The following is a 16,971-nucleotide window of genomic DNA, read 5'->3' as shown; positions in this document are numbered from 1 at the left end:
CAAGAATCACATCTACACATCTTGGAAATACCTCCAGGGACAGTGACTCAACCACTTCCTTGGGCAGCTTCCAATGCTCAACAACCCTTTCCTTGAAGAATTTTTTCTTAATATCCAATCTAAGCCTCCCCTGGTGCAATTTGAGGCCATTTCCTCTTGTCCTATCACTTGTTACTTGGGAGAAGAGATCAAAACCCACCTCGCTACAGTCTCCTGTCAGGTAGTTGTGGAGAGTGATAAGGTCTCCCCTCAGCCTCCTTTTCTCCAGGCTAAACAACCCCAGTTCCCTCAGCTGCCCCTCATAACACTCGTGCTCTAGACCCTTCACCAGCATCACTGCTCTTCTCTGGACATGGTCCAGCACTTCAATGTCTTTCTTGTAGTGAGGGGCCCAAAACTGAACACAATATTTGAGGCGCAGCCTCACCAGTGCCAAGTACAGGGAGATGATCCCTTCCTGAGTACTGCTGGCCACACTATTTCTGATCAAATATTGTCCACTGTCAAACCAGCAATGCCCCCTCAAAAGGCTAATATTGTAAAAACTGATAATTTTGGATGCTTTGGGGGTTTTTTTGGTGCCCTGCTTAGCATACTTCCTTGAGAGTTCACTTCTTGTATGGTGTTTTTGCAAACATTTTATTTCTCTGCCCTTTCTCAATGGGAACACATAGATGATAACACTTTCCCTTTTTACACACACAGTTTGTATGTTCTGTGACTAGACAGGATTTCAGGACAATCAAAAAGTAACTATAAGCCAGTAATAGCACCACAACAAAGGTTCTATCGTCTCAGCTGTTTCTAGACACTACAGCCACACAAACAACAAGGCAACCCAAATGTATTAAGATCTGTAATAACTGAGACTCATACAGTAATTCAAAAACTGTCTTATAAGAATTATTATTCATTCTGTGTTCCCAACTAAAATAAATCTTACTTTCATCTTACTTCAGGAAACCATAATGTCAGTTCTTCAAGATAATGACAGATACAGCCAATTTACATCTTTGATAGAGGTAAGGACCCAAAAAAGCAATTCCATAATGCTATTTTTCAGATGTTCTTCAATATTAATAAAGTAATTTCACTTTTATTTTCAAACCAAAATAGAAAACTGGCCTAGGAATGGATTTACAGCAGGACAACAGACCTTACACAGTCTTTGTTCCAAGTAATGAGGCTTTGAGTAATATGAAAGCTGAGGCTCTGGATTACCTGCTTTCTGCAGAGGTATAGTCTTTCTATAATGCAATTCTTTTTTACACAGCAGATACATATGTAGATATATAGCAGATGCATGCATATATTGTCCAGTGTTCATCTAAGCTAAGCTCCTATGATCAAGGTTTAAGCCATCTCTAACAACTAAAGAACAAGATGACACCTAGAGAGGAACAGGACTTGGGGTCTCCCATCCTATAAAGCAATGCCGATTCCCCACACCAGGCCCCCACTCCCCTTCTCTTGCCTGGACAGCCACATGGCAAAGCCCCAAACCCTCTCCTGGAAGGTGTCACCCTTGGTGGGAGCAGTCAAGGGCAGCAGATGCCACAAGGGTCCCATTGGCTGGGAGATACTACTGATAGCGTCCCAGGAGGTTGATATCAGCATTCTGTCCCCTGGATGCCTCCTGCCTCTCCCAACACACATGCAAATTGTGAAAGACCAATGCCGAAATAAAAGGTGATGTAGGAGTGAGGGCATGGAGTGGTAAGGCACATGCCATGAGCTGAGCACCAACACTAACCCAGAGGTTTCTGGTGCACCAGATAGTGACACTGTTTTCATCCCTGTGTCCTCTCAGAGGCCAGGTTGGTTTCGTATGACTCATTTTGGTCTAAAATGGCCTCTTTTCTGGTTTGGCAGGGTTCATGGAAGTTGCTGGAGCTGGTCCGATACCACATTGTCTCCAATACTGAGGTGAGCGTGGCTGCTTTACTGACCTAGAGCATAAGAACATTTTCAAACCCTCTGCCACTCTGAAGGCAAAAGTTTTCCAAGAACAACCTCCACTCAGCACGGAAAGGCTGGAAAGGACAGCTATACCTCTGCCTTTACTAAGGGCACATAAAGGTCACTAACAGAGATCACTGATCAAAACAAAACCCTGCTAGGAGGCATGACGTAGTCCTTGAATCATGGCAAATTAAAACTGTGTTGTGTGACACTAGCATGTTATATGCAAGTAACTATTTCCACTTTAAAATATACCTTTTGGTGATGGGGACTTAGCCCAAGTGGGGAAAAAAAGATATATATATATATATATATGTCCATATAGGCTTCCTTAACCTGAGACCCATTACCTTAGCCTGCTGTTGAGGAAGAACTGCAGTCAGGGGGTACTGCCAGCTTGGCAGGGCTGCAAGAACAAGTAGCAGGAAAAGCACTTGTTGCTATCTAAATCAAACTCTCCCTGAGCCTATTCTGCTAAGATTAGTCTTCTGTTTATCAGAGAGAGGTGGTTTTGTCATCCTCTAAGTAAGCCCCCTGTTTTTCCCTCCTTTTTCTACTGGAAACAAAGAGCAGAACCCAGCAACACCACCAGCAACTAAGGCTAGAGGAGAGTGAAGTTTATCCCCAGCCCCTGCTGCGAGGAAGGAAGGATGTGCTCGTATCATTAGCAAAAGGCCCCACTCATAGTGTCCAAGGTGGAGGTCACTTCCAGCACAAAGCAGGATCACAGGGAACTGGGGCACGAGACCCATGTGTCCCTTCACGGCATATCAGCACTGCTGTTTCCACAGAGGTCTAAGGATGCAAACAGGGCTATTTTTAGGGAGAAATGATAAATTTACTTAGACTGGTTGCTATAATTAGGAGAAAAAATAATATTATTTTGGGCAACAAGCTCTTCAGATGCAGGAACCAGCAAGCTCAATACAAGTTTAATCACTCTAACTTCGTTACATGAGCAGGTTAGTCAATGCGGGGCTGCCCACGTAGCTAGAGAAAAGCTGATAGGGTCATTCACCCACCCTAAAGATAAAGGTGGTCTGTCTTGTGAAATCCATCTGGATTTGAAAAGAATAATGATATTACATTTCTTTCCATCAATTTATACTCCTTTCAGCTAGAGATTGCCAGCCTCGTCTCAATAGAGCACATCAGAAGCATGGCGAAGCAGTTCATTTACTTTAACAGAACCAGCACTGTAAGTCAAAGGCAGCTTTCACCTGGGAACAGCTCTGTCTGATCTAGGCAATTGTTTGCCTGCAGGGGGAATAAAAAAAAATGACAAGGGGGGACATGAGCAGAGGAATTGCTTGCTATAATGAGGCAGAAATTTTCAACTTGCTATTCCCACCTACTGCTAGAAATTAGTATTATAAAGTATGCAGAGCAAATGAATGGTATATAAGGACAGCCTGCAGTTTCTCTTTTCTTATAGTTAGCCCCAGTCCAGGAATGATCTTCATTTACACTCTGCCTAGATTAAAAAAAACTACTTAAAATATTTTAAATCATTCTGTTACGTATTTTGATTATTTTAAACACTTCTCTGCACACACAGATATTCATTCATTCTCTTTAATACTATATAGTCTCTGATCCTGATGAACCTAGTGAACACCTTTTTAAAGGTGCTAATTTGTCAGTACTTTTGCTAAACCAAACTTATCTGAAATGTTGAACTCTTCTGTTCTTTGCATATTTTAGCCAAATATTACCATTCTAGAGAAGCAACACATCTATGAACATTTTTGTAAAGGCAGAGAAGTTGCATAAGTAAATGCAGAAAGAGTACTTTTTTTTTTTCCTCCTATGAATTTGGATAAGCACAGATTCTCTCTCACTTTTCCCACTGCTTTGTCAGAGACAGAACCAAAACATGCTTATGCCCACTGAAATCAATGCCTGAAGTCACCAGTAGTCTTCCCATTTTGTCCAGTCTTTTAGTCACCAGTTCCACAGGCTAACAGTGCTGATTAAGAGGAAAACTTTAGGTACCGCTGTTGTAGGCCAATATCCAAGAGAACGTGCAACATATGCGTGCTGCTTGCATAAAACAAGTGTAACAAAAATAGATAGCAATTAAAAGGCAGTATGACCACAAATTCTTGAAGTTTACTGCGACGGTGCTGAGGCACTGGAACAGGCTGCCCAGGGAAGCTGTGGATGCCCCATCCCTGGAGGTGTTCAAGGCCAGGTTTGATGAGGCTTTGAGCAACCTGGTCTAGTGGAAGGTGTCCCTGCCCATGGCAGGGGGGGTGGAACTAGATGATCTTTAAGGTCCCTTCCACCCCAAACCATTCTATGATTCTATGAAATTAAATTATCAGAAATTGAGAAACTATGAATTTTTTTCACTAATAATAATTCATTGTTTCATAGGGACAAGTCTTGGTGAGTGGAGAAGAAATGGAAGAAACAGATATTGTTGCAAAAAATGGTCGGATTTATACCCTTGCAGGAGTCCTTATCCCCCCCACAATTGTTCCAATTCTACCACATCGGTGTGATGAGACAAGAAGTCAAGTCACAACGGTAAGAGAATCATGACAAATTGATAGCTCTTAACTGCTCCATATAGTGTACTCCAGCTTCCTCTTGACTGCTTTCTCTGATATTGTCTATAAAAAGAGGGGGTATGTTTGGAAATTAATGTATCAATGACATACAGCCACCTGGCTAGCAGTACTGCACAGATACAAATAATTTGTCAACAGGGGACTCATCCTATACCACTTTAATGCATTTAGTTCTTGCACTAGCCCATTTAAATGTGTTGTCTCTCCAGCTAAAAGTCTTCCTCCAGTTCCTGAATCCAACCTGTTCATACAAGTACATTGTAAGCAGTGTTAAGTTCCCAGAGAAACTACTTCAGATCAGTATTTTCATTTCTACTAAGGATGCAGGGAAAGGAGCCAGTGGGTTAAAATATTAACATAATAATTAATTTTCTATTAATATATTATAAATATGTTATTTTCTGAAGCCACAATTTCCCCTAGCCCTGGTTTCATCCAGTTTTCTTCAAATTAGGAATTACAAAACTGTTTCATATTTCAAAGGGTGGATTTTGACATACCTTGTTCACTGTGGTAACACAGTACAGGCCTTTACACTTGTAACATTCAGATACTATTTCTGGTAAGAAGACCAAGCATCAGACCGAGCTTTTAGTTCACAGCCAGCATGGCTCCAGCGAGCTATTACTGGACAGTGTTCAAGCACATATCTGGGCCAGTAACAGTTCCAGTACAGTAATGCAAAACATTTACCATCTTAACTTACAACAGTCCAGAACCACATCTTTGAAAGAGGTTCCCAGAAGAGCTGGTCAGCATCAAAATTTAATGAAGAAAACACAAGAGCTGGCAGTAAAGAACTCTTACATCTGGCAGTAACTACAAAGTACTGTATGTGCAATATAAACATGAACCAGATAGAGCGCCAAGCCACAATCTCCAATACAAAAAGCAGTCAACACCTTACAAATCCAAATTACACTCCAGTAATTTGAATTTCCCACCAGGAACCTACCTACAATCTATGTTTGACATCAATCAATCCCAAAGCAACACTATGAAAAATTATTTGAAGACAAAACAAATAGCATCTGTCACAAAAATTATTCCCCAAACTCAAGTCAGGAACTTTTGTCAGTCTTGAAAGCTTCATGCATAGTTTAAAATATAGTTTAATATCCAAGGCTTTAAGCAGAGCACTGCTATGAAGGAGAATACCAAAGGGAGCAGTGGCTTTGCTGTTCTTCCCTGCCATCACGCATCTTCATCACTCTCAGAATACTACTTGTGATACCAGTGAAAAGTAACAAACCTTGTAGGAACCAGCAGTTGTACACATCTATGAGAACTGTACATCCCTAAAGATGAAACTGTTATGCTAACACATACATATCCATGTAACTGTACCTGAATGCTGGTAATAAGTGCAGGACTCAGTATCTTGTTCCACCTCCTCCCAGAGGTCATCACTCCCACAGCAGACTTGGTGGAAGGGAATATATGTCTGTGCTTCTGACACTTTGGTGCAAAGACAGTATCTTAATCTACTGCTGAAAATGGGCAGATTGGACCTTGTGTGGAAGTGCAGACACCATCCCTCTTCTGTGATGTGGCAGAGGGGAAAATCAGGACTCCTATCCTCAGAAAAAGGAGGGAGCAGGTACACGTCAATGGCTGAGACCAATCCAGGTGGAGTAAGGGAGCAAACAGGTGAAACTGAGTGGCACTGAGCATCAGGGAGAGCAATGCCAACAGCAGGAAACACTTTCCACAGCAATCAGCCAGATTTTTAAGTTCTGAAGGAGCAAAGAGGCATTTGCAGGGATTTTCAGAAACACAAAGAAAGCGAAGAGCCTAAGTCAACTTCAGCCATCACTACACAGCTTATCAAAGAACTTTTATAATGTCTAAATGTATTTGCCAAAATACATCTGAGCCACAGACCTTTAAAACATAGTAGTGGCATTGGTACCTCAACTATTTGATGCTCAAATGCATTTGTAAGTCTGGTCCTTTATTCCTTTATGCCCTGTACAACATGAGGGAGTACTAAATCCAAACCAGTACCTGATTCTTTCCATGCAGCTCTAGTGATAAATCTGTGAGGAAAATGCCATAATTCAGGTTCATGGTCGCTTGTCCATGGATTATGAAACACAGTGAGGTAACACATCAGATGCCAGCTCTAGGATTTATTCTAACTTGGTTGAAATGCAAGACATTAGCAGTCACAAGCAGCACAGCTTTGACAAACTCCATATCCACACACTGAAAGGCTCAACCTCTCTGAAGTTGCACATTGAGCCTCTCAGAAGACTCGCCTGTAAAACTGCTACTGCAGTTTGTATACCCTCAGTACTGTAATTGCCAGTCTCTGTCACCACCACATGGTGATAAATTAGCTCGCGTAAAGGCAACCAAAAGGTGAAGACAGAAAAATAGTTAGGCACTGCTGGATCATAGTAGAGTACAGGATCTGGGATACAGAAGCAAATGATATTTTTCTCTCCACCACCCATACACAACACAAATTTCTGTTCACACTGTCTATATGTGAGACTTAACTAATTTGTGGTCTTCCTAAGAAGAAATAAAAAAATTCTCATAGAAGTTACATATACAGACTGCACCAGACCCTCAGACAATGTTAGTTAATACATTATACTGGCTTGAGCAAAGGACGCCAGTATATTCGTGTCCATGCTTATCTTCTATTTAGGAAGCTACCAGTTCTTTAAAAGAAGGGAGTGGGGGAAGGCCAAATGAAGATAAAAAGGGGAAGGTGGAAATGAACAACCACTCAGCAAAAATCAGAGCCAGCAGATATAGCCCTGGTGCTGCTGTTGGGTTCCAGATCCATGCTGTGAGGGTTAAACGCATAGAATAGATGTACTTAAAATTTACAAGGTATATAATCCATAACTATGTATCTCAGCAGTCAGTATAATGCCTTTTCAACTGACTATCCTTACTGTTTTCATCTAGGGTGTCTGTGCAAATTGTTTATTGCATGCATTGGCAACCTGTCCACAGGATTCACAACCCATTGTAAGTGACATTTCCTGACAGATTCACAATTGTACAAAATGCATAGAGGGAAGGACCCCCATATGTTGATTACTGCTCTCCCAACATAGTGAGCAAAAAAAAAAAAACCAGATATGAATACAGGAAACTGCATAAAACTACAAATATAGGTGGTACTGTAGTCTATTTTTTGACAATGATTAAAGGATCTGGTAATTTCAGCATTATTCTGTTTGCTGTTGCAAGATCCCTCATAGACTTTGTAGAAGTTCTTACTCTTTTATCAGGTAAAGTAAGATCTATTTCAGATAGAGTTTGACAGAAGAGAGAGGTGAGGATTGGGATTTGCTACAATTATGCTTTGAGAGTTAGTAAATGAAAAACAGAAGAGGAATACATTTAAAACAGACTTCACATCTGTTAGAAATTTTCTTTTGATTAGGCATCCTACCAGAAGTCTGCAGAAGCAGCTTCGGATAGGATTGAAAAATCTTACTTCTGCTTTGCATCTAGGAGATGCAAATCTGGCTGCATGTTCCTCCACATACAAAACTCAAGTCTAGCTGCTACAGGAATTTTATTCCCCATGTTATAAAAGTTCACTGGTAGATAGTTCTATATGCCATATTCAGTAATAACCTATATGCCATTATTCAGTAATAATAAAAAGAAAGTTAATATTATTTAAAAATACATAATTTAATAAATTTTTAAAATGCAACACTATAGCAAGGTGCTTTCTCTTCTCCAGTTAAATTATTTTGCAATATTAAGACTGTATCACAGAAATATGTATTGCTTAGAAATACTAATGCTTCCATTTTGTGCATGTTCCAGCCTTTCTCAAAACGGAGATGCATTATTAAAGGCCCAACCTTTCAAAAAACTGGCTGTGCTAGATCCTGCAACATAACAACAAAGGTACAAGTCTACGATTCCTTAAGGTGAAACGTATATAAAAGTTTTCGAAAATATTGTCTTTTTGCATTGTGAACATTCCTTCTGGAGTTGAGAGATGTTTGAATATGCCCATATAGTTTCCATACCCTTCTACAGGGGCTGAGGGGAGCTACTGTAAATCCTAGAGCAAAATACCACACAAATTCCAGTGAGGTTTTTTAGCTGCCATACATTATTGACAACAGCACTCTCATACTCCTGTACCTCAGGAGTTTTCACATAAGACTCCAAGCCCATATGTTGTTATTGCCCCATACACCTTCACCCCCAAAGACCAGGACAGTTTGGTCCCCCCTGCTCCCAGCTGCTCCTGTCCCAGAACTTCACACAATATTGGATAACAATGAATGGGAAACACTCCCGAGAACCACGCTCCACTTGCTCTGCTTAGCAAGTCTAGTCCTCGACAAAATCATTAGTTCCCAAGAAATACTTACAGCTTTCTGGCTCCTGGGCCTCCTAAATAGGCTTCTGTATTTCATGACCACCACTAAGTAACAAGCAGAGAAGTCTACAATTCTGTACACTTTGAGAGCTTTTTTGCTAATTCCCATTTCCCTTGAATCACACAGGTAAATGAGGTTTTTTTTCTAATACAATTTCTGTGCTCTTGGTTAAATAAATGGATCAATCAGACAATTCATAAATAAAAGATGCAGCAGAGAAAAAAAAAAACATTAGGGCCGTGTAGTGGCTAAATCCCATACTGGTGCAGAGGGAAAGGAGGATGATCAAAGCAGCATGTCTAGCTTTCACAGCGTCTCCCTGGCGTAAAACGTATCTTGGAGTTCCTGATCTCAGATGCAAAGGAGAGTGCCTGCCTCTGAATTGCACTGCACTCCCAGGCAAATACAAGAGCGCACACAATATGAGCAGACATACACAGTCACGTTTGTAACTGGTGACAGGACAGGGATTTCTAGAACTGGTGAGTCTGATGAGAACCAGGGAAGGATCTGGTGGCCCGTGCATCCCCCTTCTGGGGCTGCCAGCACCCCTCCAGGTTTTAACAAGGCCATTGCAGAGGTGGTTCTGGTTCAACACAAACCTTTCAAGAGACAGCTAACCCCTACAGGCCTTTTCCAGGGGGACAAAACAAGATGGAGAGTTGTCTTCTGTTCACTGCCTCCACACTAAAGCACTGGAAAAAAATGATATTTGCTTTACTTCACAGGAAGCAAAGTGTTGCAAAGGCTTCTTTGGCCCTGACTGCAGTCCATGTCCAGGAGGTTTCTCCAAACCCTGCTCAGGAAACGGGCAGGTAAGCAGAGTATCTGACAACACCCCATGCTCCCATGGGGGGAAGGACAGGCTGTGTCCCAGAAGTTCCTGAAGCACTTGTGCACAACAGGAATGTGAGGCTCCACAAGAGCTGTACCCTCTATTTCCATCCACTGATGGCTGTGAATTTCACCTTCAGTTACACGAAGGAGGGAAAATGAATCTGTCTCCTTTCAGATGCCCAAATTCCAGGTTTCTGTGGTTCCGACACACAGCACATGGGCAAGGCTGGGGCTGGGTTACCCACTCTGATACTTTTACTTTGCACAGCACAAGAGAATGACTCAGCTTATTATTCTCATTTTTAAATTGCAAAGGAAGGTAGAATGCCCAGCAGCAAAGTACAAGCACAAGGAAAGCTTTTGCTTTGAAACACCTTTTTTCATCAAAGCTGAGTTTCTTCCTGGTAGTCTATTACAGTCAAGATATGGTCAGGCATATAGTCTCTTCTCTGGGGGAAGGATAAAGATTTATTTCAATTTGTACATAGAAATCACCCCTCTTCCATATCACAGTGCATAGATGGCCTAGATGGAAATGGGACCTGCATTTGTGCTGAGGCATTTCAAGGCTTGAGCTGTCAGTTCTGCTCAGACCCGGGCAAATATGGACCTCACTGTGACAAAGGTAAGTACAGCTATCCTTCCTCAGCTCAAGAGCATGGGCTATTTATTTTGGACCCTAGCAACATTAAGGTAGGAGTTAACTGCTCACTAAACAGTCTCTACAGATGGTAAGCAAGATCTCTCTGGTGTACTTTAATTTCTTATTTCAAAGGGATACATCATAAGCCCAGAGTCAGTGACAATCTTCTCACTCACTTAATTGGGCTTCCTGCAGGGGCCATAGCTTGCTATATATTAATTTATTGTTCTTCTCATTTCTGTCTCCCTCACATAAGTAATTGAAAAGAAAATCTTTGTTATTCCATTCCCATCTGGTATTGCCCATAGCAGAACGGATTCTGCCTGCAATGACAAACATACGTAATCTGAGAACAACTCGATCTATAAACAGATGTGTTTAGGGCCACTTCGTAACCATCTTTACTGAATAATTTCTGATCTATTTAATAGCTTCTAGTAGTCATCTTCTATATCCTGACAGATTTAATCTTGCTATGTCAAACCATGCTATGTTTGAGAGTCTACAGAATATACAAGATCAAATATAGATATATTCCCCATCTACAAAATCATTTTATGACTTTTTTGCTATGAAACAGCCTGTCATTCATGAAGCACAGCTCACTCAAAGGTTCAGAAGTGCATGGACAAAAAAACAAAAAAGAAATTCCATAAGAAACAGTGGTGTTGCCTAAACTCCAGTCCTGCCAAAGCAGTACATGTTAGCTTAGCTAGTCACCACTCGCATTTCTTGGGATTGCAGAAGGCTTGCCTACTATGTCCTTTGGGCACATTGCTGTGCCTCCCAGCAACACAAATCAGCCCAGCCCCAACAAGATGCTGGTAGGTCTGTGCTGCTGCTTTGTATACCAGCCCAGCACAGTGCAATTTATAAGATTGTGGACTCAGTATTAAGGCTTCCCATATCACTGAACGTACGCCAAGAGTTGTGCAATGAAATAACTTTAGCCTTAATAGCTTGGGACATAGTATTTTGTTCCTACTTCTCTGAAGTACTTTTGACTTTCATTGATAGATAAATGCACTATAAAGACAAAACAGATTTTTAAATATTTATCCATAAAACACACCTGAAAAAAAAAAAAAAACATGGACATGATAAATAAAGAGTAAGTCCCCCAACAAAGTCAGACTTTAAAAATACTAAAGTTTAGATTCTAGAAAAAAAGGACCCAATTCATAAGAAATGCTATGTAAGGATAGATGCCTTTTACCACTATGGAATTGCACATTGTAATTTATCTCTGGTAGAGTGTCTCTGCATTCATGGGAAGTGTGATAACCGAATAGACAGCGATGGGATCTGTCTTCCTGGATCATGCAGAAGTGGATACATTGGGAAACTCTGTGATAAGCAGATTGTTCCCTGTGAGCCCTCCCTACAGCTCTGCCATGAACATGCAGACTGCCAGCTTAGTGATGGTACAGTGAGGTAAGTCAATAACTTGCATATAATTAATATGAACAATGATGCAGCTCTTTCCCATTCGCTTGATCAAAACAGCACCTTGTAGCAGTATAGAAACTTCAACCACTGAAATACTGCTATGGAACAAATAAACATAAATATGCACTGTATCGATCTTGATTTGCAAGATAGTAATTAGGAGTTCTCAATGCCCTGTCCTGTACCATATATTTAACACTAATAAGATAGATGCATATGGCTCTGATCCTTGTTCAGAAGGCTGCCTTCCTACCAACATCTACAAAAGCTCTTAGGATCCTTTTATCTCTAACCATCCCTTACTGAATTAGGAGTTTGAGCCTTGCTGAAAAACAATGAAACTCTCAAGTAGTTTGGGGATAGATAGCTCACTCTGGTCAGCTCAGATAAGATTTGCATGCCACAGCACTTCAGACTTCAGCACAGCCTCTCCAGTCCTGGTCACAAAACTCTGTTACTGCTACAGCTGCCTTACATTTGCCTCATGCTCATCTTCACACTGCCTTTTGCTGCAGTGTATTCATAATAAGTCACCACAGAAAGCAGAATGGAGGATGCTGCATAACTCAAGTGCTTAAGAAATTCCCTCCTATATGGGTTAATCTTGGGGGGGCAATAACCCAGGGAAACAATGGGGCTCATGGTCTTGCATGCATTTCAGGGAGAGAACTATCTTCTGTGTCACTGAAAGAGCAATACCAACCCAAAACAAAAGCAGAGCTTTTAGTTCACCTTTGCAAAGATCACATCAGCACAGAATTAATTTCATTTCCCACCTCATACACAGAGAATGAATCCTTGATTTGACTTAATTAACCCAGTCACTCTTTTGGAAAAAAACCCCATAAAGTATGCACTTAAGCTATTTGCATCATAAATCCAAGGTTGTCAGTTTTAAGCTGCCTATAAATAGCAGGTTACAATGGAAAACAATCACTTCACTTTACAGCTGTCCTATCACATTTAATGCCTCCCTCCTCCTCTTGTCTCTATAGCTGTGTTTGCAAACCTGGCTATGAGGGAGATGGCATGAGCTGCAGCAAAGTTGATCCTTGTGCTGCTTTAAACCCAGGTGGCTGCAATATCAATGTAAGTATGTGCTTTTCCCACAGAGCCTGACACCATATAAAAGTAGGCAGTAAGGAAGGTTTGGCCAGAAACTTTCGCAGAAGGAAGAGTCACATTTTTCACTGCAGTTTCAAGCTCTTCCCCCAGACAGAGTCATCTCTATTGCTTAGACAGGCCCTAGACCAAAAGCCAGACGCCACCACACTGTCCTGAATTGATGCCTCTGCATCTCCCCCAGGCCGAGTGCCTTCAGATGGGCCCAGGAGAGCACACATGCATTTGCCAGGAAGGATGGACAGGTGATGGAAGGCACTGCTCAGCCATCAACAACTGCCTGCTGCCCACCACAGCCGGGTGCCATGAAAACGCCACCTGCATATACATTGGGCCGGGTCAGGTATGTCCCCTCACAGTCATTGACACCTTCAGCACTCGTCATTGCCCATTTTGCTCTGCCAGTGCTTCCTAACACATTTTCTTCCATAAATTCTCCTCTCCCTCCCAGCCACAAGATTTCCACACATCACTCTCCACCCAAAGCAGTCTCCTTCAGTTCCTGTCCCAGCGCTCCCTCCCTCCTACATGGTGGTGTTCTAGCAGCAAATACTTTTTAATAAGTACGTTAGTAAATGTCAGGTATAAAGGTCTTCCAGATAATCAGCGTCATTCCACTGAAGTCAATGAAGCTACACAGAAACAGAGAGAGACTAATTCACCATGTCTAAAATATGCACACTATTTTAATCATTTTAATGAATCGCTGTGTTTTATTGAAACAACAGAATGACTGCAAATGTAAGGATGGATTTTGGGGGAATGGAATTGAATGCACACCCATAAACTCATGCCTGGAACAAAATGGAAAATGCCATCATCTGGTGAGTAATTAATCACTCCCTGAACAAAATGTTCAGATGCATATCATACCTCGCCTCCTGCGCACACCATAGAATTTCCTTGCCATTTCAAGCCTGCAATTTCTGTTTGAGTTGGAACAAAGCTTTCCAAGCTGTGCTACAAGCACCAAAAATGCTATGTGAACCACGTCAATATGGTATGTGCACTGAGGACAGATTGCCAGGGCTGCTCCCAATTCTGCCTTTACAGAAGGACTGTCTCAAGCCTGAAATTAATAATGCTGCTCCTCTATCAGCAATTAAAATTTGGATGCACTAGCCTGTTGGGATGTTTACCAAGTCACACATCCGTATGAGGGCATCCATCAGCTTTATCAGTAGCTGCATGTGTTCAGCAGAACTGCAGGGTCTGCTTGTGCTCTGTAGTGCCTGCAAGAGCCACACTAGCCTCAGGCAGGAAAGAACTAAAGCAAAGGGCATTGGAGAGCAGAAGATGGATCTGGCAGGATCATGGACCAGGGCCCAGTTTACGTAGAGAGGAAGAAAGAAAGGGTGGAGCAAGAGTTTAGCTTCCTATAGTCTCAGTGAATGGTGGGCAAGTGAGGGAGTTCATGCCCTCAGCTGGTGGAGTTTCTCCACCATAGGTAGGTGAGGTCATCCATGGAAGATGGTATGAAGATCCTTTGTTAAGTTTATGTTTGTATATGAATGGGTTTTAGTAAGAGGCTTTACAGGACATCCTTGCTCTTGAGTGGTCTCCAGAGTATTTGACAAACTTTCTCTCTTTCTGATTTAAAGGCAACTTGTCAGCTTGGGTCTTCTCATGGCTGGGAGTGTGTGTGTCCAAAGGGCTACGAAGGAGACGGTAAAATATGCTATGGAAATGCTGCAGATGTAAGTAGGATAGCCATCTTCTCTGAACACGAGACCTACTGCACAGTTCTCACACTGGCTCTTAACCAGAGAGACAGAAAAGCCATTATAAACAGTTAGAAAAATATGATGCCCACCAGTGCTGTCTGCAGACAGTGTTCCTGCTGGAGACTATTGCCTGATAAAAAATTATCTGTTGTGTTATAAAACATAGCTTGGAAAGGGACCTAAGGGATCCGAGCAGATTTCTTTCAGACAAATTGAAAAATGCCAGCCCCACAGGCCTAATGGTGAGCACCCAGCTCTTCTGAAGTTCTGCCTTGAGGTCTGTCTCAGTGTAAACGCTCAATTTATCGTGTTAAACAAACCATGCTGACTAGCAGGCAAATAAAACCAAAACAAGTAAACTGGTGAAACAGATAGGCATTTAACAGCATAGGAAAAATTAAAGTGTCAGCTGTCCCAGCCACTGGCGATAATCTTACATGGCCCTTAGCACTACCTGCTATCCCTGGTCATACCATCATACATGTCTGTTCAAAGTACTGTGGCAGAATAAAGACTCTCCACTTGCAGTATGATAGGTAAGATGGTGTACAAATACCAAGCAAAACAACATACCTTTTTTTTTCAATTAATTTTGCATTGAAGAAAAGATTTAGGTTTACATTCCCAGAAAATTAACCCTTAGCCTGAGGTCAGTACACATTACGTACCAAGGTCAGGTACACCTAATACATCTAAGCAACAGATGGCCTGATTTTCAAGAGAGTTGACAACTCACCATTCCTATTACCAGAAAGTATCAGTACTAGAAAAACACAAATGCCTTCCCTTTTCACACACACTGAAAACCTCCTCCTTCGTGTCACATCAGCCAGGCCAGACACAGCAAGTTACAGCAAGAGTACTTTGGTACAGTTAATCATAGCTTACATACTCATTGCTCCCTCTTTCTGTTTCTAATCAGGAGTTATCTACTCTATCAGAAGCAGCTGCATTTAACCAATGGGTTAATGTAAGTACACTTCATGGCTGATTTTTTTTTTTTTTTGTTTAGTATTTTCGAGTTTGCAGAAAAATAAGAGCCTTTTAGCCTTTAGAAATGGGAACCTCACAGCAATATTCCCATCACACAGCAGATGCCCAAGCTCCAGAGAGGCATTGGAGTGCCTGTCTGGTTCCCTATTTCTGCCTGAAAACCAAATTCTGATCCCAAATTCAGGCAAGTAAGGAAGATCCACAATCAGAAGAGAAAGTTATAAGCCCACTCTCTGAGACAGGGGGTTACATAAGCCATGCCTAGCTCTGTACATAAATACACTTTAGTCCAGATGACAAGCAGTGGGGCACAAGCAGAGCCTGAATATGCCAAGTGGCTCTTTCCAACTTCACTCATGCAATAAAATTACAAGCAAGTGGAGAAGTGGAGGGGAAAGGCAAAGACTTACCCTTTCTGTTTTCACTGAGCCCCGCTCCAGGCAAACGCACCAGTATGGCTGGTCAGCGTGCTGCCGCTGCAGCAAGCAAGAAGGGAAAACTTCAGTCTGTGCGGGCTTGACTGAGGTACAGGACATGAAGAAACTGATTGACTTGTTTGGCTTCAGATTAGGGAATAATTTAGATTAAAATTTAAAAAAGTTCTAGATAAATTGCTTGTCACTGCCTATTTTTTATTTTCATGTGCTATCATCTATTGCTAGGGCAGCAGTAACATTAGAGGGCCTACCCTGCTGTGTGGTTGGCACTGTATGAATAAAGATCAAACCCAGTTTTTCCCACTAAGAGCTTAAAACCTAAATATAAAAAGTGTATAGCAAATACATGGCAAACAGAGAGGAACAGGGATATGTTAACGAATAGCATCAGAAGAAGAAGCCACAGCGCATTAGCTGCTTTCATGCTTTTCAAAATTAGATGGCTCAGGGATCATTAAAGCATGCAATTGCAACAGGGACCTCAGGGAGCTGCTTAAAACAGAGGCCAGCGGGGCTAAAATTTAAATCAGTGAACTGCCTGGCCCTGGGTTTATGCTGCAGCACTGGACACTGTACAAAGAAACTAGTGAAGTTAAAGAAATCAGCACAATAGGTAAGGCTGTTCACCTGCTAATAATGTGCTCCTTAGATAATGAAGAGGGGGATGTTTTTGCAAAGGGGGGAGGGGAATCAGGGAGCAGATTCTGTATAATCTGCTGAAACACGGATTTGGAAATTTCTGCTACACTTCAGAGAAATGGTATCCCTTAAATTAAATAATGGTAGCTATGAACATGAGCAAAATAGGGAAATATATCTATCTGTGGGGTTTTTTACTTCATACTTGAGCAGGAA

The 16,971-nt window shown here is 41.7% G+C and overlaps 1 protein-coding gene across 1 annotated transcript in view; it reads left to right on the top strand.

Moving 5' to 3' along the window:
* The window catches only part of STAB2 (stabilin 2), a gene marked incomplete at both ends in the record, with an annotated part of 48,277 nt that overhangs the window by 20,767 nt on the left and 10,539 nt on the right, over positions 1 to 16,971 (top strand). Inside the window, 13 exons of the mRNA XM_010073300.1 lie at positions 960 to 1,022; positions 1,117 to 1,236; positions 1,873 to 1,926; positions 3,080 to 3,160; positions 4,342 to 4,494; positions 9,640 to 9,726; positions 10,262 to 10,373; positions 11,645 to 11,825; positions 12,836 to 12,929; positions 13,147 to 13,305; positions 13,691 to 13,786; positions 14,564 to 14,659; positions 15,609 to 15,656. Of these exons, the coding sequence (XP_010071602.1) occupies positions 960 to 1,022; positions 1,117 to 1,236; positions 1,873 to 1,926; positions 3,080 to 3,160; positions 4,342 to 4,494; positions 9,640 to 9,726; positions 10,262 to 10,373; positions 11,645 to 11,825; positions 12,836 to 12,929; positions 13,147 to 13,305; positions 13,691 to 13,786; positions 14,564 to 14,659; positions 15,609 to 15,656 (1,344 nt within the window). The remainder of the gene's footprint in view (positions 1 to 959; positions 1,023 to 1,116; positions 1,237 to 1,872; positions 1,927 to 3,079; positions 3,161 to 4,341; positions 4,495 to 9,639; positions 9,727 to 10,261; positions 10,374 to 11,644; positions 11,826 to 12,835; positions 12,930 to 13,146; positions 13,306 to 13,690; positions 13,787 to 14,563; positions 14,660 to 15,608; positions 15,657 to 16,971) is intronic.

Source organism: Pterocles gutturalis, unplaced genomic scaffold, assembly GCF_000699245.1.
Source record: "Pterocles gutturalis isolate BGI_N339 unplaced genomic scaffold, ASM69924v1 scaffold11352, whole genome shotgun sequence".
NCBI classification, from domain to species: Eukaryota; Metazoa; Chordata; class Aves; order Pterocliformes; family Pteroclidae; genus Pterocles; species Pterocles gutturalis.
The sequence above is the reverse complement of the archived record's forward strand: the minus strand, read 5'-3'. Positions and strand labels throughout refer to the sequence as shown.